Source organism: Neovison vison, chromosome 4 (assembly GCF_020171115.1).
Source record: "Neovison vison isolate M4711 chromosome 4, ASM_NN_V1, whole genome shotgun sequence".
In the NCBI taxonomy this organism is placed as follows: domain Eukaryota; kingdom Metazoa; phylum Chordata; class Mammalia; order Carnivora; family Mustelidae; genus Neogale; species Neogale vison.
The window spans coordinates 223,140,727-223,162,492 of NC_058094.1; the positions used below are offsets into that span (position 1 = coordinate 223,140,727).

The 21,766-nt window shown below is 37.0% G+C and overlaps 1 protein-coding gene across 1 annotated transcript in view; it reads left to right on the plus strand.

The window, feature by feature from the left end:
* Positions 1 to 21,766, plus strand: part of CNTNAP2 (contactin associated protein 2) — a 1,943,304-nt gene that overhangs the window by 809,948 nt on the left and 1,111,590 nt on the right. The window contains exon 4 of the mRNA XM_044246794.1: positions 460 to 607. Coding sequence (XP_044102729.1) covers positions 460 to 607 — 148 coding nt within the window. The remainder of the gene's footprint in view (positions 1 to 459; positions 608 to 21,766) is intronic.

Genomic DNA, 21,766 nt, shown 5'->3' on the forward strand with positions numbered 1-21,766 from the left:
TTGCACAATGTATTCACTTGTTCTTTTAATCTAACTGATATTGAAAAAAAGTTCAGATTTCTAATGGTGGCACGGGAAGGTAATGTGGAGAGATTTTTAAAAAGCAAGAAATATGGTTGGAGGCTGAAAAACTGTAATTTAAATGTAAAATATGAGAACTCGGAATTTAAATATTTACTGGATACTGCAGTGGGTTCCATGTAGTGTTTCATTCTTCTAATATGTGTGTTTTTTCACCTTCAAAAGGACACATAGAAATTTTGGCCTAGTTTCCGTTTAAAACCAGACTTGTTTTCAAATAAAGGAAGTATGGTAGCTTTGTTCGAATTGTTTATAGTAGAAAATATAAAATCCTGCCATTGGAGAAGAAAACTTACATTTATCTTAGCACACAGAGAACGTGGTTGTTTCCAAAGTATGTTTTTCTTTAATTTTTTAATCCCTTTTCTTTTTTTCCAGGCATTTCCTGGGAACATCAACTCTGATAGTGTGGTTCGTCATGATTTACAGCATCCAGTAATCGCCCGCTATGTGCGCATCGTGCCCCTGGACTGGAATGGAGAAGGCCGCATTGGGCTCAGAGTTGAGGTCTATGGATGTTCTTACTGTGAGTATCTGTTGAAATTTATGGTGGATTTTGTCATTTTCATTTAATTCGTGATTTATTTTTGATTATTTAACATTACTTGCTTTCTCTGACAATAAACTGCCTTGTTTTTACATATAAATATGTAAGTTTATCTCTGTGTTCTAAATATATGTTTACATCTTTATACAGAAACACATACAAATACCTTTAGCAAAGGATTTTTGTTCCATAGATTAAAACGACAAAGCTTATTAAGTAAGTTGCCTGAAGTCTTATGCAATATTTAAAAAATAGAAACTTACATTATTATCCATCATTTAGACTCTTTGTGATGGATTTTGGATATATTCTTGAGAATTCCCTGCCAATTCTCATCAATTTCACCTTTTACTATTTAAAGCTAACCACTAAATTTTAATGTCAAGGATATTTTATATGTCTGTAAGTTTTATTTGCTCCTTTAAAAAATTGCCTTGGTCCCCTAAAATGATGATTTTCTTTTAATCATGTTTTAAGCTCTTTTTCTTATTTATTTCTTAGATACATTGTATAGATGTCTGATGATTCTAATATATGGATTTTTGGGGATTACATCTCTGCTGTCTTGTTTCTACTCATTTTTACCAGTTGTGCTTGTTTGCCTTTCCTCTTCTTCTGTCTTTCTTCTTTATAGCCCTCTTATCTGCCTGTCCTTCTCTTCCCCATCTTCTTGAGTATAACCTTAGTTTCTTTAAAACTTCCATCTGTGGAATTTCTTACAGGCCAGCTTTGATGATAGATTTATCTACCGAAGATCTATCTTTGCTTATTTGCTTCTATGAGAGCAGTACCAGCACAGAATTACTTTAGAGATTGTTTGAGGTGTTTTGAGGCCGCTAGGTAGTAGAGATTCAATCGGCAAATACATGATTTGCAAATACTGGCTTTAGAATATGAATTCTATGATAAAATATTTCCCTCCTCCTAGGAGTCTACCATTAGACTCTCCCTTACCTCTCCTACAGATACGTAAAAATAAAAGTTCACTACAACCAGAAGATGGCAAATGACCTATTGGCAAGCTTTTTAAAATTAACCAAACATTTAGTAGTTTATAATAAAAATATATATATAAAACTTTCACCTCTGTAGAAATCAGTTACAGAGATTGGTGTGGAAATAGTAGCTGTTGTGATAACCAAATCATATTTATTTATTCATGAGCAATATTGTTACGTGCAAACTGAAGTGGTTACTACAAAGGGACCATGGAGATCATTTAAAAGTTCTCCAGGTGTTTATTTTATTTGGTCATCACTTTATTATAGCAAATACAACAAGTAGAGAGGCAGAGAAATAACAGCTCTTCAGCAGAATATAGATCTTCAGGAGAAAGATTTAACTTGTTAGGAGAAGCCTAAAATGAGCCTTAACATAAATCTGCGTTCTCTGTAAGTGGTCTGGGCATTATGGATACAGAATTCTGTGTTCAGACATATTCTAAGTATCAGCATATTGGGAAGGCCAAGACAAAATGTGGTATTTTCCTCTGCAAGATGGATTTTCTTGGGAGCATGTTCAGTAAATGAAAAATGTGTAATGCTCTTCATGGAAACCATGATGTATGAAATTTATTAATAATTACTTAGCACTTTTTATGTGTCATGAAATATGGTGAATGTTAGTAATACCACGGTAAATAAGGAAAACATTATATGAGAGATCAGGTGGAACAACTAATATAGTAGTATTTATCGGGATAAAAATAGTGAAAGTTAAAATACACCAGAGGCATATCGCCTGAATGACAGAGCTGAAAGGAAAACCTGTGAGTCTGGTACAATGCTGGAGCTCATGACCACTGTTCTATTTTCCTACTCCTTGATTCCAACAAAATGAGCAATGATGTAACCATCACCAAGTCAATAAAATAGTCATATTGACACCTGGCTTCCCTCCCAGTTACTGCTGCTTTTTAAAGGTAGAAATTCACCTGATTTTTATCCTCATAGATTAATTTTACATTTTTTTTTAGTTTCACAAAAATGGAATCCTGAAGTATACATCATTTCCCATCTGAGTTCTTTTCTTCAAAATAATAATTGTAAGAATTATCCACACTGTTATTTAAGGTATTTGATTATATTCATTGGCACTGTTAATCTATTGTATGAATATCCTATAATCATCAATTCATTTTATGTTAATGAATGTTTGAATTATTTCCATTTTTGGCTATTTTAATAGAATTGCTATAAATATTCCTCATGGATGTCACCTTAGGAAGAATAATACCTAGTTAGGATATATGTATGTTTAATTTTTGTCAGTAATGACAAAATTCTTTTCTTTTTCTTTTTTTTTTTTTTTAAGATTTTATGTATTTATTTGGCAGAGAGAAATCACAAGTAGATGGAGAGGCAGGCAGAGAGAGGGAAGCAGGCCCCCCGCTGAGCAGAGAGCCCGATGCGGGACTCGATCCCAGGACCCTGAGATCATGACCCGAACCGAAGGCAGTGGCTTAACCCACTGAGCCACCCAGGTGCCCTGACAAAATTCTTTTCTGCAGTGGTTATTATCAACTCACACTCCCACAGCCAATGTATTGGCGTTCCTGTTGCTTCACAGATTTGGGGACTTAGTATTGATTTCAAAGTTTTAACCATTGTGGTGAGTGTTCATTATATCTCATTTTAGTTTTAGTGAACACTTTCCTGATTTTTAAAGAGGTTATGCTTGTCTTTCCTTTGTATACCTCTTTCTTTGAAGTGTTTGTTGAATTTTGCCTGTTTTCCTATTGGATTGTCTTTTATTTATCTATTTTCCAGTTGTTTTTGAATACTTTTTATAGCCAACTCCCTCTTTTTCTCTTTTATTTTATTCTTGTTAGGATATCCAGACACATTATCTTATTTTTGAGATGGCTTTCTTTAAAAAATCATTTTAAAACCAACACTGTTAATGGGGTTACCTAGAGCTCAGAGTAAGGGCAAACACCGCTTGCCCAGAGGTAAATAGTGTGGGGTGACTCAGGTGTGGCTTAAAAGAGGACAGTGTGTTCTACAGTTGTTGCAAGAGAATCTGTGAAGTGGTGAGCTCATGCTATCATGGCCTTCTCCATCTAGCCCGGGCTTTGGGAGTCACAAATGGAAAGGAAAAAAATGCCTGAAGCTACGTAGGAAGCTAGGTTTTTGTAGTATATAAGTGTCTCTGTGGGGGCGGGAATCGTACACTTTAAAAACTGTATTAACATTATACCACTAGGTGCCAGTGGAGTAAATGATGAACTGGTAACATAAAATACAATGTAGGTTAGAAGTTGAAAAATACCATTGTAGTGGATCATAGTAAGTTGGATAATGGTCTCCAGAGGTATCAGGTACTAATCCCCGGAACTGTAAATGTTACTTAATAAGTCAGAGCGTTTGATTAAGTTAATGATTGTGGTGTGGGGAGAGTATCGTGCATTATCCAGGGGGCTTCTAGCTACATGGGTTCTGTCCTTGTGAGCGGTGGGCAGAGGGAGAATTCACAGACAGGAAAATGGAGGCACTGGGACCATGGCGCAGAGATCGAGTGATGCTTTTGTAAGTCAAGGAATGTCAGCAGCCTCCAAAAGCTGGAAGAGGGGAGGAGAAGATTCTCCTTGGAGCCTCCGGAGGAATTGAGGTCCTGCTGACACGTTGATTTGAATCTAGTGAAACTGATTTGGGACTTCTGGCCTCCAAAACTGGGAGAGAATAGAGCTGTTGTTTTAAGCCACCAGGTTTGGGGTACTTTGTACAGCAGGGACTGGGAACCATAGACGTATCGACATCATTTTAGGGGGAGAAAAGGTACAAGCATAGCTCTAGAGCCGTGTTCTTCAGTAGAACTTTAAACAAAGATGTGAATGTCCTTGACCTGCTGTAGTCTGCTAGTCACATCTGGCTGTTGAGAACTTGAAATGTAGCTGAGATAACTGAGGAACTCATTTTAAATTGTGTTTAATTTTAATTCACTTGAATTTGAATTTATATAGAGTGACTGCTGACTACCATATTGGTTGGTGTAGATGAGGAGAACCAAAAGTCTGCTTATTATTTTTCTTCCATGTTCTTTTATAGTTTAAAGAACCTACAACATTTTTTTTTAAATGTCATTCTCTGATTTTTTTCCCTTAGTTTGGTGAACAATGATTTAATATCCTGGACACAGTTTTTATTGCCAGAGAGTTGATGGCTAGTCATTTCTTTAACAAGATCCCCAACTGGGCCATTTTTGTAACTAATGTACAGATAAGATTCTTTTTATTTATCTATTTTTGAAGAAACCAAATTGTATTTATGTATTTTCCAAGAGAAATACACGTTTATATTAAGAAAAATATGTGTTAAAAATATTTGTGATGGACAAGTTTCCTAAAGCTAGTATTGTTTAAGTTTACCTGTCCTAGGATAGGCACTTAGAAGATGGCCTTCTGGTTTTGTTTTTGTTTTTGTTTTTTTAATTTAGTGAAATACTATGTCAAAGACTTTGCCTTTTCAATGAGAAAAAGAATCATGGATCTTTGAAGGGGAAAAGTCAGATACACCCTTTTATTTTGCCCTCGTAAGAGTTAGCAGTACTCTGTATGCTAGGGTCCCCGCGAGGAGAAATGAGGCTTCGATCACTCCTGTGGGAGAGAGAAATGAATTCTCTCATCTTTCTAAAAACCCCTTGGAAGACGTATCTGAGGTCTGTCCTGAAGTTGCAGATCAGGGAATGGGAGCGCCCTTCCTCTGTTTCTAAGTTTGCGGAAAGGGCTGGAGAGGGCAGGTTGTCAGCAGGTGCAGTGCTTTCCTTGCGGGCGCGTTCTGCTGCCGTCCCCCTGGGGGTCGTCGTTTCTCCTCTGTGGAGTTCTTCCGTGGCCTCTTTGCCGTCTGAGAAGTTCGGTATTTCTCAAGCTTGCGGATAGAAAGTTCACTCTATTCCAGGTGGAGAAGTTTAGTTCTAGGCCACTTTTTTGAAGCCTTAGGGCTTCTCCTGTTGGTATTTCCCGACTTGCCTTGAGACTCATCGGAGTTCTAATTTCGATGAATCTAAACTCATTTTAAATTATTGTGTTCCCTCTACATTTGGTTTTCCCTCAAGTTTAGTTGAAAGAAGTGCATGCTGTTATTTTTAAAACTTAGTGATATTCCCCACATCTTCTGACTCGCTAAACCTTCTCCCAAAACACCGATGCTAATCTTCTTACTGTGTACCGGAGAGACTACATGAAGCAGAAGGGAGAAGTCTCAGTCTAATAATTTCTAAAAACCATTTATGGCTGCAGTACTCCCAACATTCATTTTACACAAGCCCAGTACAGTGTCCTGATTGACGTGAGCATTTTTGACTACAAATACTGTAGGAGCTTTTAACCAGAGTCTTCATAAGAGTAAAGTCAGTGCCTTGGGAAACCAAGATACACACAACTAAGCTAGTTTTTGTATATGCCTTCAATTGAATGAATAATTAATAAAGCCTGGATATACCACCCAATGCAAATCATGGTGGAAAGTAAGCACCATACTAGGGCAGGAAAAAGTATCGAGAGAAGCCAAATACAAACAAAATACAAACAAAAAAGCCAAATACAAACAAAAGGACAGTGTTTTGTTCATTTCATGCTGTGCAAATGAGATTGTGCTCCGCAGGGACCACAAACTGATACTCAATACGACCATGCTGCCTCAGCAAGAGGTGCTGTCGTGTGTATGTGTCAGCTTCCTAGGGTTGTCATAGCAAAGTACCACAAACTGTGTAGTGTAAGACAACAGGATTTGTTCTGTTGTAGTTCTGGACGACAGGAGTCAGAAACCACAGTGTCAGCAAAGTTGATTCCTTCTGCAGGCCCAGAGGGAGAAGCTACTTCACGGGCCTCCCTTAGTTCTGGTGGTTGCTGGCAATCCTTCATGCTCTTTGACCTGTTTGTGCATCATTCCACTGTCTGCCTCTCCGTTCACACAGCCTTCTTCCCGCTGTGTGCCAGGGTCTGTGTCTTCACGTGGCCTTCTTATAAAGACACCACTGACTGGATTTAAAATCCACCCTATCCAGTATGACCTAATTTTTTTTTTCTTTCTTTCAAGATTTTATTTAAATTATAGCTAGTTATTTAACACAGAGTATAGTATTAGTTTGTGGGGTAGAATTTAGTGGTTTATCAGTTGCACATAACACCCGTTGCTCCTAACATTCAGTGCCGTCCTTAATGCCCATGACCCAGTTACCCCATCCCCCCCCACCTCCCTCCAGCAGCCTCAGTTTGTTCTTTTGGTAAGAGTCTGTTGTGATTTGCTTCCCTCTCTATTTTTATCTTACTTTATTTTTCCTTCCTTTCCCCTATGTTCATCTGTTTTGTTTCTTAAATTCCACATATGAGTGAAGTCATATGGTATTTGTCTTTCTCTGACTGACTTATTTTGCTTAGCATAATATACTCCAGTTCCATTCTCATTGTTTCAGATGGCAAGATTTCATTCTTTTTGATGGCTGAGTAATATTCCTATCTGTGTGTGTGTGTGTGTGTGTGTGTGTGTCAATCACATCTTTATCCATTCATCAGCCGATGGACATTTGGGCTCTTCCATACTGTGGACATTGGGGCTATAAACATTGGGGTGCACATGTCCCTTCAAATCACTAGTTTTGTATCCTTTGAATAAATGCCTAGTAGGATTTTAGGGTAGTTCTATTTTTAACTTTTTTGAAGAGCCTCTGTACTTTTTTCCAAAGTGGCTGCATCAGCTTGCATTCCCACCGTGTAAGAAGGTTCCTCTTTCTCTGCGTCCTCCCCAACATCTGTTGTTTCCTGAGTTAATTTTAGCCGTACTTACCAGTGTGAGGTGGTATCTCATTGTGGTTTTGATTTGTATTTCCCTGATGATGAGTGATGTGGAGCTTTTTTTTTTTCAGGTGTCTGTTAGCCATTTGTATGTTTTCTTTGGAGAAATGTCTTTTCATTTCTTTTGCCCATTTCTTAACTAGATTTTTAAATTTTTTGAGTATTGAGTTAGATAAGTTCTTTATAGATTTTAGACACTAGCCCTTTATTAGACATGTGATTTGCAAATATCTTCTCCCATTCTGTCAGCTGCCTTTTAGTTTTGTTGTTTCCTTCACTGTGCAGGAGCTTTTTATTTTGATGAAATCCCAATAGTTCATTTTTGCTTTTTTTCCCCTTGCCTCCGGAGATGTCCCTAATAAGAAGTTGCTATACCCGAGGTCAAAGAGATTGCTGCCTGTGTTCTCCTCTAGGATTCTGATGGATTCCTGTCTCACATTGAGGTCTTCCATCCATTTTGAGTCTATTTTTATGTGTGGTGTAAGGAAATGGTACAGTTTCATTCTTCTGCATGTGGTTGTCCAGTTTTCCCAGCACCAGTTGTTGAAGAGACTGTCTTTTTTCCACTGGACATTCTTTCCTGCTTTGTCAAAAATTAGTTGACCATAGAGTTGAGGGTCCATTTCTGGGTTCTGTATTCTATTCCATTGATCTATGTGTATATTTCTGTGCCAGTACCAGACTGTCTTGATGATGACAGCTTTGTAACAGAGCTTAAAGTCCAGAATTGGGATGCCTCTAGCTTTGGTCGACCTAATCTTAAAGTAACCAATTAAAATGACTGCATTTCCAAGGACGAACGTGTTTGGAGTTTCTGGGTGGATATGAATTTTGGAGAACATATATATTCATTAAAACTAGTAAGAATTTCTGTTATATTAGTTTAGCTGGACAGAGAAATAAGTAGTTTTGGGAATCCACCCGTGTCTTCCTATTTAAATTAAATATTTATTTTGCATAAATTGAAAGGGTTCCGGTTACTTGTATTTTGTGTTTTTCACACATACAAATACACACACATGAAGTGAAAGATCTATGACGTTGCTTGGGGATTGATATATTGTGACACAGACTCACCAATCCCATTAGGATTTATTGAATTCTATTTGTAAACCATTTTGTTAATTTTAAATCTAAAGTGCAACATGTCATACCTGTGGTTAAAACACTTTAATGGTGCTACATTGCCTAAAGTTCAAGGTGTTATCTTGAAATATCGTGCCTTTCCTGTTACCTCTGCAGTCGTACATCCTCTCACTGCCGTGTTGCACTCTGTGCTCCAGTAGTACAGACTGTTCCTGTTTCCCTGTACATGCTGTGCTTCTTGAACATGTTTTTGTCCAGGATGTCCTCAGGTCTCTCCATGTTCCCCTCCTCAGTCTCATCTCTTCCAGGATTCAGTTCAGATGCAATTTTCAACAGGAAGACTTCTCTGAATTTTCAGAATAAACCACATTTCTTTTTACTCCCATTACACTGTGTGAATATTTTCAATGAAATGTGTATCCAAGTATTCCAGAATACAGCAGAGTGTGAGATTCTGGGGAGGGGGCAGACGCAGTCACCGTATTCATTATCGGCATCCTGTCAATTATCAGACAATATGCAAGTAACATTTGCTCAGTTGACGAATACCAAGATGCAGATGATGCGGCCTAACCTGCTCCCTCAGTGGGAACTGATTACTCTTTGATGCTGGGTAGATTCTTTCCTTAGGTGAACAGGGTATGATTCTCTTGCATGATATTGAATGTCGCTCTAGGTGCCTACACAGTGTTGAAAGACTTGTTGTATTGACTATATTAATAGATGTTCCAAAAGAGTCTCACAAAGCAAAGAATTTAGTATTCCTTTTTCTAATTTCAGTGTTTTGAGACCTTATGTTATTTCTATTTAAGATTATTTTAAACCAAAATTTCATGCAGCTGCTTTATGAATTATAAACATGTAAATTGCTTATCATCAGAGGAAAAATATCATACCCTTATTAGTTCATTTGAACTTCATATCAAGATTAGTGTGAAAAGTAAATCAACATGAAAATAGATTAAATAGCTATCAAAGCCAAGTTACACATGGTAGAGAGATGATTTATTAATTTATTTTTAAAGATTTTATTTATTTATTTGACAGAGAGAGATCACAAGTAGGCAGAGAGGCAGGCAGAGAGAGAGGAGGAAGCAGGCTCCCTGCTGAGCAGAGAGCCCGATGCGGGACTCGATCCCAGGACCCTGAGATCATGGCCCGAGCCGAAGGCAGCGGCTTAACCCACTGAGCCACCCAGGCGCCCATGGCCCATGTAGAGAGATAATTTAAATTGTCATGGTAGTAGTATGTTATATATAAAGGACATGCTCTGTTCTTATGTATGCAAGTATATAAAAAATAAATTCGGAATGTTAAACTGAAATAGTCTTGCTACTAAGAGACGTAGAACTTAGCTTCAAGAACATATATTCTTCAGGTCTTTGCAAAGTAGTTTGTATTTTAAACTTGAATTGGAATACTTTGTATTAGAAACATTATCTGTATATATCTAATTGTGGCTCACCTTGATGGTAATAATGCAGTAACTGAAGATTATTGTAGCAGATAAAAAATATTTTTGAGATGGTGAAAAATAAACTGAATCATTTGTGTTATGGTTTTGACTTACTAGGCAATGTAAATTAATAGGTGTTACAAGATAATAAGTTATTGTCATTTTATACCAAAAAAGTCAGATACTTGGTGAGTCTCATTTCTGGATTGACATTTGAGGGTGACATTTGCGTTGAAAGGAAATTTATGGTATGAAAAACAAAGAATTACATTCTCATTTTTCATGTCTATGGAGATGCATGCTATCAGCATTTAATTATTTTTTTTCCAGTGTAATTTCTTTTACTTGGAAGATAGTTACTATTGAGTCTGTTCAATGAGATAACATGGCAAATATACGTTAGTTTCTCCTTAGATACAAGAGAGTCACAAATGACAGCTAGTTCGTATTTTGGAGAAATGCTTACTTAGACATTGATTTAGAGCTAGATTTACATTGTATTGCTTACTACAAAATATAATTTACCTTCAAGAATTTTCTAAGTTCACATATAAAATCAACAATGTTGATTCAAAAATAAACCAAAATTATTGATTGAGAAACATATAATCATACCTGTTTGCAGTTTTGAAGCAGGAGTAACAGTACACTTCTGCTGTGGGATGAGAGGATATATTTTTTATTGTAAATATTAATTCAGAATTCTTTTCATAAAATAATTTCCAAAAAATACACATTTTAAAATAAAGCATACACATAGCATGATAACTGGTTGAAAATTAGAATAAAATAATGAAAAATAACTATGCTTCAGCATGGTTTACAATTAAGGTACTTTGATTAATACAAAGAGACCTGTGCATACTCTACAAGAACTTTAAAAAGCTCCCAGGAGGCCTCCTAACCCAATCCCTTATTTTACTAATGAGGAAACCAAAATCCACAGGGTTATGTGACTTGCATAAGTGAGTTATTTGCAGACCTAGGAATCCTTCGTAACAATCTGAAGCGTTGCTCCTTCTCTGTCATTTGATGCCTCTCTCCTTTGGTTAATTCTTCTTTTCTTCTTCTTCACCCACAGGGAACTTTTATAATCACAATGATGGCCTACAGAAATATTATCTTGTAGATTCTAATGACTGTAAAAAATTGGCCCACAGTGCTCACTGTAAGAACATACAGGGGAAGATGTTTGGCAATAAAAGCATCTGCACAGTATTGTCCCACATGTCCGACAGTACAATGTGAAGGTCCGGTCGTCCTAATACACTCATTTAAGGACAGCTTGCAAATGACACAACTCAAGCTTTCTTGCATTTTGGTGTAGGAGGTTTATCAACCTCAGTCAGTGCATTTCCTCAGGGAGCCTCAGCTCCTGAGATATTCTCACCACTGTCTACATACAGGTTAATCCTTATATATGTTAGGTGATTGCAAAGAATACGAAAGTCAAAATTACAGTTATGCAGTCCATCAGCATTTCACTTACAATCCCTGGTTAATGTGAGGAAAGAAGTAAAATTTAAAACACTGCAAATATACATTAAGAGATTCTTTTATCAGCTTTTATTCTTGAGCTGTTAGTCTTAATTATCACCTATTTAAATTAGCTTAGCTACGGAGAAAAGAGCAAATATTTAAGATGGCAGTTATCGCCCTCATGAATTAGAAGTAACAATATAATAAAATAATCATTTAGTATGCTCACTTAAACCTGCCAGCAATGCAAATTATTTGGATATATCACTTAAAAATTAAAAATCACTCATTTAAAAACATTTAATAATGTTATTTCTATTAGACTAGTATCAGATTTTTCATACCTAGACTTGAAAAAATTATCACAATTTTTCAGACTCCTATTCTCATTAGAATATATATGTAATATTTTCTTACACTTCAAACAATACTATATTAGTCTTTTCAGTCTTTCATGCTTATTTCGGTGGACAGGGAGGAGTTGTGCCCACTCTCTGTTCCATTTCACTTCCAGTTAGTGGAAGAATGATCCAAGAGAAGAAGACAGGTAACTTGGGCCAATCTCTTTTGTAAACATTCTGATACTGATACTGCACCCCCTCTGCTTCCATATAATTGATTTTTCTAGGAGGAAAGTCCTTATCTATGGACTGTTTTGGGCATTCCTATTATGAACCTGTTTTAGGTTGCTTACGGTAAACATACTTAGCATCTCTGGATATATGAACATGACTCCCTGGAAAATAACTGCTAAGCTAGGTGATCATTGAAGTATTGAATGGAGATATTTCATGACATAAATGCTCAGGAATAGGGGCGCCTGGGTGGCTCAGTGGGTTGGGCCACTGCCTTCGGCTCGGGTCATGATCTCAGGGTCCTGGGATCAAGTCCCGCATCGGGCTCTCTGCTCGGTGGGGAGCCTGCTTCCCTCTCTCTCTCTGCCTGCCTCTCTGCCTATTTGTGATTTCTCTCTGTCAAATAAATGAATAAAAAAAAATCTTTAAAAAAAATGCTCAGGAATAAGCAGAAACTGTGCCTGATCCCTGAAATAAGAGAAGATTTTTGGCTGGGGGACCTTAACCCTGGAAGCAGAGCTGTAGGGGAAACTTTGCATTTAGGTCATTTGAGACCCTCTGGACTTTCTCAGATGTCAGAATACATATAATACTGGACCTTAATTTTAAGCCTTAATACTACAGCCTTATGATTGCTTGTTTCTTGAAATTATTGGTAAAATTGGACTCTGGTTAAGACCTTTATTTGTATAAATGTGATTTATCCATCTAATCCTAATATCACTACATGGATTGCATTGATTACTAGCCTTGGTCACATCCACGCATGTAAAGCTTCATGCAGCTTTTTTTTCTTCCCTGCTATCAACCTCCTGCTTATCAGATATTTACTTGTTTGGACTATTTTAAACATGCTATGTCAGCCATATTTGCGTATCATGTGAAATGGATTTAGAGAATGGGCCAGTGGCTTCTTATACTTACTTTAAAACACAAATATTATGTTTGTGAGTGGGAGAATCCCCTTTGCTATGGCCTTGTGCTTATATAGAAAAGATAATACCTTTCCTCAAATCATTTTACAAGGTTTTCCTGTATTGCAAAGGACAAGATGAAAAATATACTGAGGTCACTCACTGTTTGAGCACAATTGGTTTAACAGCCTCTCTGATTAAACTCAACTCCAAATTTAGGTAAGTTGTGCCCGTCTGTTATAAAAATGCTTTTCTTGATCAGAAATACATTATATTTACCAATGTCAAAGTCAGCAACCAAAAAGCAAGTTTGTAATTCTTCAGATGAGCAGTTTTCAACAACATTTAAGGTAAAACATCACAGAGATTCATTTAGAACTGTTGTACAAAGGAGGTTCTTTGAATTCAAGATTATAGAATAACTAGAAAATGCATTGTGTTTTCTTCTTTGTCAGCCAACAATGTGGACTCATTTTGTGCTGTCCTGCAGCTGTTTGGTACAGTGACAGAATCTCCCACATCTCTCCCAAGACCTTCCTAGTCACTCTGTTTTTGTAATTCGTGCCTCCTGCTTTATAATTAGTGTCGCTCATTCGCTTTTTATTCACTATCCTTGCTCTTGTTCCTTCTAAAATAAAAGAATGTTTTATAACATTATATCATATTTTATACTTCAGCTTTGGTGGATATCAAAATAAATCAAGGTCTTTCATTCTTGACATGTGATATTTTTGGCCAGATAGATAATTCATTGCTGGGCATGGGGGCAAGAGGATGTTCAGTGTCGAATCCTCAGCAGCATCACTGGCCTCTACCCATTAGATGCTAGTCATGCATCACTCCTTGTCTAGCTGTGACAACCAAAATTGACACCAGACATTAAGAAATGTCTCCTTTGGGGGGTAACATTGCCCCTGCTGGTATAGATTGTACTTGTCACTTGGTAATTGGGTTGTTACATTGCTAAGCATTGTGAAATAAAGAAAATAGACACATTGTAAGAATCAGTTTAGTTTTCATTTAATCTGTATTTTAGTGTCTACTACATGCATACTGAGATTTCCTAAGACTCTATATTGATAAGGGTGAAAATCATTGTATTACAGTATGCTTACATTTATAGATCTCCTGTGTATATACTGTAGGTAGAAACACTCCTATATCACCTTATCAGCATAGATAATGCAAGAAAAAGGACCCCTGAATTCTTGTATCTTTTATCTATGCCATTTGTGGAGAATCATGCAATTTTTTTTTGACACGTTTTAAAAATATAAACTGTTTTTAGGTACCAATTCATTGATACTTTGCATTAGTTAATATCTTTTCAACTAGGACCAGCTTGGATCTGTATTCTTCTTTGGATAAGTTTGCATTTAAACGTGAATTTAACTTTGGGATCAAGGCCAGATTAACTAGGTCCTCCACACAGTTCAGGCTGAGTATTATTTATATGGTTGTTCACTTTGCCTTTTGCATTTGCCAATAGATAGTTAAAAACAAAAGAAGTGTTATAGAATGTGCTTTGCTAATAGAATACAAATTCATATTGTTTAACACACTCCATTTGGATTTGAGAAACACTGACCTTTAAGTTATACTGTGAAGGCTGATTCTCTCTAAAAAGAGAGGAGATAAATATGTAAAATAAAGCTTTGCTCTACTTCTTCTCAGCTTCTTTTTCAAAGAGCTCTATGCCTACTATTAAGGATAGGAGGAAGGCCCAGTTTTGCATTTTTCACAACACTTCTGTTGACTGTGTAACACTACGTGACACCACATGATCCAGTGAATGTGTTCAGGATTCTGACTCCGATCTTTTGGTTTTTTTTTTTGTAATTTTTATTTTTTTATTAACCTACAGTGTATTATTAGTTTCAGGGGTACAAGTCTGTGAACCATCAAACTTACACAATTCACAGCCCTCTCCGTAGCACATCCCTCCCCGATGTCCCATCACTCAGCCGCCTCATCCCTCTTCCCCCCCACCCCACCAACCCTCAGTTTGCTTCCTGAGATTAAGAGTCTCTTATGGTTTTTCTTCCTCTCTGGTTTCATTTTGTTTCATTTTTCTCTTCCTGCCCTTATGATCCTCTGTCTTGTTTCTCAAATTCCTCCTATCAGTGAGATCCTATGATAATTGTCTTTCTCTGATTGACTTATTTCACTTAGCATAATACCCTATAGTTCTATCCACATTGTTGCAAATGGCAAGATTTTGGGGTTTTTTGGTGGCTTTGATGATATTGAGGTATGTACCCCCTATCCCTGCACCGTGAAGAGTTTTGATCAGGAAAGGATACTGAACTTTGTCAAATGCTTGTTTAGCATCTATTGAGGGTATCATGGTTCTTGTTCTTTCTTTTATTAATGTATTATATCACATTGATTTGATTTGCAGATTTTGAACCAACTTTGCAGCACAGGAATAAATCCCACTTGGTCGTGGTGAATAACCCTTTTAATGTACTATTGGATTCTATTGGCTAGTATTTTGGGGAGAATTTTGGCATCCGTGTTCATCAGGGATTTGGTCTGTAATTCTTGTTTTTGATGGGGTCTTTGTCTCATTTTGGAATCAAGGTAATGCAGGCCTCATAAAATGAGTTTGGAAATTTTCCTCCCATTTCTATTTTTGGAACAGTTTAAGAAGAAAAGGTATTAACTCTTTAAACTTCTGGTAGAATTCTCCTGGGAAGACGTCTGGCCCTGAGCTCAGTTTTGTTGAGAGACATTTGATTGGTGCTTTAGTCTCCTTGCTGGTTATGGATATGTTCAGGTTTTCTATTTCTTCCTGGTTCAGTTTTGGTAGTTGATACATCACTAGGAATGCATCCCTTTATCCAGATTGTCAGATTTGCTGGTGTGTAGTTATTATAATATATAGTTCTTATAATATGTTCTTATAATAGATTTGCTGGTGTGTAGTTCTAATAATATGTAGTTCTTATACTATGTTCTTATAATAGTTTATATTCCTTTGGTGTTGGTGATCTCTCCTCTTTCATTCATGATTTTATTAATTTGGGTCCTTTCTCTTTTCTTTTTGATAAGTCTGGCCAGGGGTTTATCAATCTTACTAATTTTTTTGAAGAACCAGCTCCTAATGTCATTGATTTGTTCTACTGTTCTTTTGGTTTCTGTTTCATTGATTTCTGCTCTGATCTTTATTATTTCTCTTCTCCTACTGGGTTTATACTTTATTTGCTGTTCTTTCTGCAGCTCTTTTAGGTGTAGGGTTAGTTTGTGTATTTGAGACCTTTCTTTCTTGAGAAAGGCTTTTTTGCTATATGTTTTCCTTTCATGACTGCCTTTGCTTCATCCCAAAGATTTTGAACAATTGTGTTCTCATTTTCTTTTGTTTCCATGAATTTTTTCAATTCTTCTTTAATTTTCTGATTGTCCCATTCATTCTTTAGTAGGATTCTCTTTAGCATCCACGTACTTGAGTTCTTTCCAACTTTCCTCTTGTGATTGAATATATATATTTAGATTGGTGAATAGAACAGAGCCACAGACTTGATTTTGGGTGTATTATGGTCTGTTTGAAAAAATTGCTTTCCAAAATTTTAAAGAAAGAAAAAAATTATACACACACACACACGTGTTTATATATATATATATATATAAATTAGGGTAAGCATGATGAAGAGATGTAATATGAGTGTAAAGATAAAAATTTTTAAAATTTTTAAAAAAGGAATGGATAAGATAAGCAGTTTTTGAAAAAAAAAAAAAAAAGAGAGGATATGATCAGGCTGGAGACTAGAACAAAGCCATCGCCTAGATTTAGAGTATGTTTTGGTCTTTTAGAAGAAACTGTATCCCAAAATTTTAAAGAAAGAAAAACTTATAGGTATACAAAAATAAAGTTAAATACAACGAACGGATAGAATTACACTGTTGGTGGGAATGCAGTTGGTGCAGCCACTTTGGAAAACAGTGTGGAGATTTCCTTAAGAAATTAAAAATAGAGCTACCCTATGACCCAGCATTTGCACTACTGGGTGTTTACCCCAAAGATACAGATGTAGTGAAAAGAAGGGCCATCTCTACCCCAGTGTTCATAGCAGCAACGGCCACAATCACCATACTGTGGAACGAACCAAGATGCCTTTCAACAGACTAATGGGTAAAGAAGATATGGTCCATATATACAATGGAATATTATGCCTTCATCAGAAAGGATGAATACCCAACTTTTGTATCAACATGGATGAGACTGGAGGAGATTATGCTGAGTGAAATAAGTCAAGCAGAGAGAGTCAGTTATCTTATGGTTTCACTTACTTGTGGAGCATAAGGAATAACATGGAGGACACTGGGATATGGGGAGGAGAAGTGAGTTAGGGAAAATTGGAGGGGGAGACGAAGCATAAGAGATTGTGGACTCTGAGAATCAAACTGAGGGTTTTGGAGGAGTGGGGAGAGGAGGTTTGGTGAGCCTGGTTGTGTGTATTAAGGAGGGCATGTATTGCATGGAGCACTGGGTGTGGTGCATAAACAATGAATTTTGGAACACATACACACAAAAATTAAATTAAATTAAAAAAAAAGAATATGGCTATAAAAATGAAAATCAAAAAAGATTTTGAAAAAGTACTGATAAGATAAAATAGTTAAAATAAGAAAGAGGAAAAATTAAAAAAAGAAAAAGGGGAAAAAATAATGAAAATTTAAAATATTTAACTTTGAAAGATTAAACAGTTGTGGAAAAAAAAGCCATGAATTCTGTGTGCTGTATTCCCCTAGCACTGGTGTTCTGCAGTTCTCTTTGATTAGTAAACTTGGTCTTGGCTGAATCTTCTTGCTGATCTTCTGGGGAAGAGGCCTCTTGGAGTGATTCTCAAATGTCTTTTGCCCGAGGCGCCATTGTACAGCCCTTGCCAGGGGCCAGTGCAAGTAATCTGCTTGGTTTTGCTCTTGGTAGCTTTTGTTCCCTGAATGCTTTCAGTACAGATTTGGAAGATGAGAATGAAGATGGCAGCCTCCCACTCTTTGGCCCTGGAGGAGCGGAGGTCTTGCCCACACCCCCCACCTCCACTTCAGTGAGCCCTCAGAGAAAAGCGTCAGTCGCACCGGTCTCTCTGGTCTCTGGCAGCTCTCTGAGCTCACCCAGCCTGTGACTAAGCATTTCTGTCTCTGGCCCACAGCCCCGTTTGGAGTCTCCAAACCCATCAGATTCCTGCAGCACTCTCTCGTGCTGATCCTCCTAGTGAAGGAAGGGGGTATTCTCCCCAGATCTGCCACTTGTGAGGTCCCTAATCAAAGAGTAGTAGCTTCACTGTTCTGGGCATCCCAGAACTGAGAGCCCACTCCTAAGCTCCATCTTTGCAGCTGGCTTCCCCACTCCGCTACCTGGGAGCTCTGCGGACTCAGGCACCCCTGGTCTTTCTGTGACTCTGAGGGTCCCGAGACTACACTGACCCAGTGAGGATTCCAGCCCCTGCTTAGCCACTGGAGTGACATCCCTCCACAGAGAAGACTTCTAAAACTTTTGCTTTTGTGCTCCGCTGCTCCCTCACTTGCCTGTAGCTGGCTGACGGCGGCTCCCTACCTCCACAGTCTGTCTTCCTGTGTATTGCCTCAGATTCACCTCTCCACACATCCTACCTTGCAGAAAGTGGTCGCTTTTCTGTTCGTAGAATTGCTGCCATTCTGCTCTTCAATCTTCTGTTGAAGTTGTAGGTGTGCAGAATGGTTAGATAGTACCTAGCTGAATTCCTGGGACCAGATGAAATTTAGTCTCCTACTCCTCTGCCATCTTGCTCCTCCCTCTCCTGATTCAGATCTTTCTGATCTATATGAAATGCTGTCCCCTTTCCCCCTCCCTGCGTCATAGGGTTGTGGTAAAAAATGGAATGATAAGATATAAGTGAATTAATTTGCTCTTTGGATTTTGAGGATAAAATCATTGTATCATGTTGATCATGTTTATTTGGAGAAATACAAAGTAGAGTAGAATATGTAGACAGTATAAAACTATGCTCTATATAATCATTTTGCAAATGAGAATACAAGTGTTTAAAGATACAAAATTAACTTACTTACATATCACATGTTGTCAGCCTAGCTTTTTTTTTTTCTCCATCAAGGCATGTTAGTTTGTAGCATAAAAACCAGGCAGCATAAGACCAGAGCATTATAGGTCCACATGGGGGATAGTAGTAATAATTATTGTTATCATTATTTATGTAGCTAGAGTATCCCACATTTACAGTGATGACATGTCAGATACAGTGCTAAGTGCCTTCTTTAATCCTCTACTATAATGAGGAATTTTTATCTTCCCTTTTTTTTTTTAAGATTTTATTTATTTATTTGACAGGCAGAGGTCACAAGTAGGCAGAGAGGCAGGCAGAGAGAGAGAAGGGAAGCAGGCTCCCTGCTGAGCAAAGAGACAGATGCGGGGCTCGATCCCAGGACTCTGGAATTATGACCCAAGCCGAAGGCAGAGGCTTTAACCCACTGAGCCACCCAGGCGCCCCATCTTCCCTGTTTTATCAATGAGAAAATTAAGAACTAATTTAACTTTTCGTTTCCTTGTTCAGCTAGTGAGTATAAAAACCAGGGTAATGATGTATTTGCTTTTGTTTGTTTGTTTGTTTATTGATTGATTTCCTATTCCCAAATGCTTCCATTAGAACTATTGGAAAAGAAGAATGTAGATTTCTTTTTGCCTGACTTTTTGCAAAAGTAGTTCTTTGAATGATATGACAAGAAGACAAAATAGTCGAATGAACTATCTGTGCAGCTGACATGAAATGTTGAGGTTTTAATGACATCAAAAAATGGTCACGATATGGAATTAGATAGAGAAAAGCAGATATAAAAGTGTTTATACAACCAGTGTGTCTTTCATTTACCAGTTGGTAAAAATTTTTTAAAAATTTAAAAATTAAAGTACAGAGAATACATCAAAGTATTAACCCTGTTATATCTGAGATGTGACATTATGGATAACTTTCATTTTCTCTTACATTCTTTTCTGAATTACTGACATCCTATAACTGTATTACTAACTTTCAGAAATTACTGAATCAGACACAGTTTTCAAATGTATACAAGATTTGAATCTCAATTTACAAATTCAGATGTATATGAAACAAAATCCCTTTGTTACAGTTTGTATTTCGAGCTCCCATCTTGATGTTCTTTGGGGGAATTTAATCTTAGCATATCTTGGTGTCATTTCATTTTAGGGTCTTATTCAGTGTCACTGAATGTGTACACATTTATTTGTCCCTGAGACTTACACTGCCCCTGTCCTCACCACCCACCCCCCAAGCTCAGTGGCTCTCTTCTGCTTGAGCTTGGGGGAAGAGAGGGTAAGGACAGGGCACTGTCACTTCCGGGCATTTGAACCAATTGGGATCCTGTTGGATGGTCTACCAATAAATCATTACCTCAAAAGAGAAAATAGTGATTGTATTGGAAAAAATATAAAGCTAGCTGAGTTAACTGATTTACTTAGTGTTCAAATTTCTAACAGCAAAACTGCTAATTATGGTATGTATAGAATTAACAATATCATAAAAAGTATCTAAAACCTATACTTTAAATGATATATAAGAAGCAGTATAATATTTCTGTACTATTATGATTTATATTTAAAATTTTATCTCTGACTATTATATAGAATGCATAGATTAGTAAAATATGAAGATTAAATATACTGTTTATAAGAAAAACAATATAGAAAGCATAGTCATAGATCAGAAAGGGTAAAAAGTATATCTTAAGCAAAAATGATAATTTTTTTTTTTAACTTTAAACTATAAGCCATCGGTTTTCAAACAAAATAATTTGTGTTTTCATTAGTCTCAAATGTTGCATAGAGACATGGGTGATTTTTGTGTCTTCGACAATATTCAGCACTTATTTATTTTTTTAAAAATTTATTTATTTATTTGACAGACAGAGATCACAAGTAGGCAGAGAGGCAGGCAGAGAGAGAGGAGGAAGCAGGCTTCCCGCAGAGCAGAGAGCCCGATGCAGGGCTCTATCCCAGGACCCGGGGATCATGACCTGAGCCCGAAGGCAGAGGCTTAACCCACGGAGCCACTTAGGCGCCCCTCATTTGCAAAAATTAGGTTCACAGTGTCACTTTTGAGTTTTGAACACAAAATGCATGTATAAGGATTATTTGTGTCAACTGTATTTTGAAGTACATTCTCTTTTATGGTAAACAGTATGATATAATGAAAGGAGATGAAAGTGAAAGCTAAAGTAAATGCTAAGTTTATTTAATGGGTAATTTAAGGTGGTTGCTTAAGCTTTCCAAATCCCCATTTCTGCCCCCTCAAAATGGGAGTAATAATGCTCACTACATAGATTTGGCTTGGGGATTAAATATGATAATAAATCTAAAGTGCTTAACACAATGGGTGGCTTAAGGTAAGCCATCATAAATATATTAGCCATTATTATTATTGTTGCTGTCGTTCTCATTTCCTAGTACTCTTGGATAGCACAGAGGATTATTTAGTAACTGTTCATTTATTTCTTAGGTTCTGAGATCTGAGATGAATTTTATTATCCAACATCTGTTCTTAACTTCATAAGGAAATATCCCTTAAACATTAATTAAGCATCAAAAATGAGTCTTAATGTTCCTACAGCATAATAATCATTTTCTAGAAAGAGTTGTCTTTATATCAAGATGTAATTTCCAGTACTTAGATTTTCTGAAATGATTGACATTAAAGAAGAACAATAAACAGGAGTCCTGGAGCCCACAAATGTTTAGAGGTGGCAGACCTGGTGGGGATGACCTAGACCAGATACGAAGTTTGCAAAAGCTCCCCTAAAGAGACAGATGCGGGGCGCCTGGGTGGC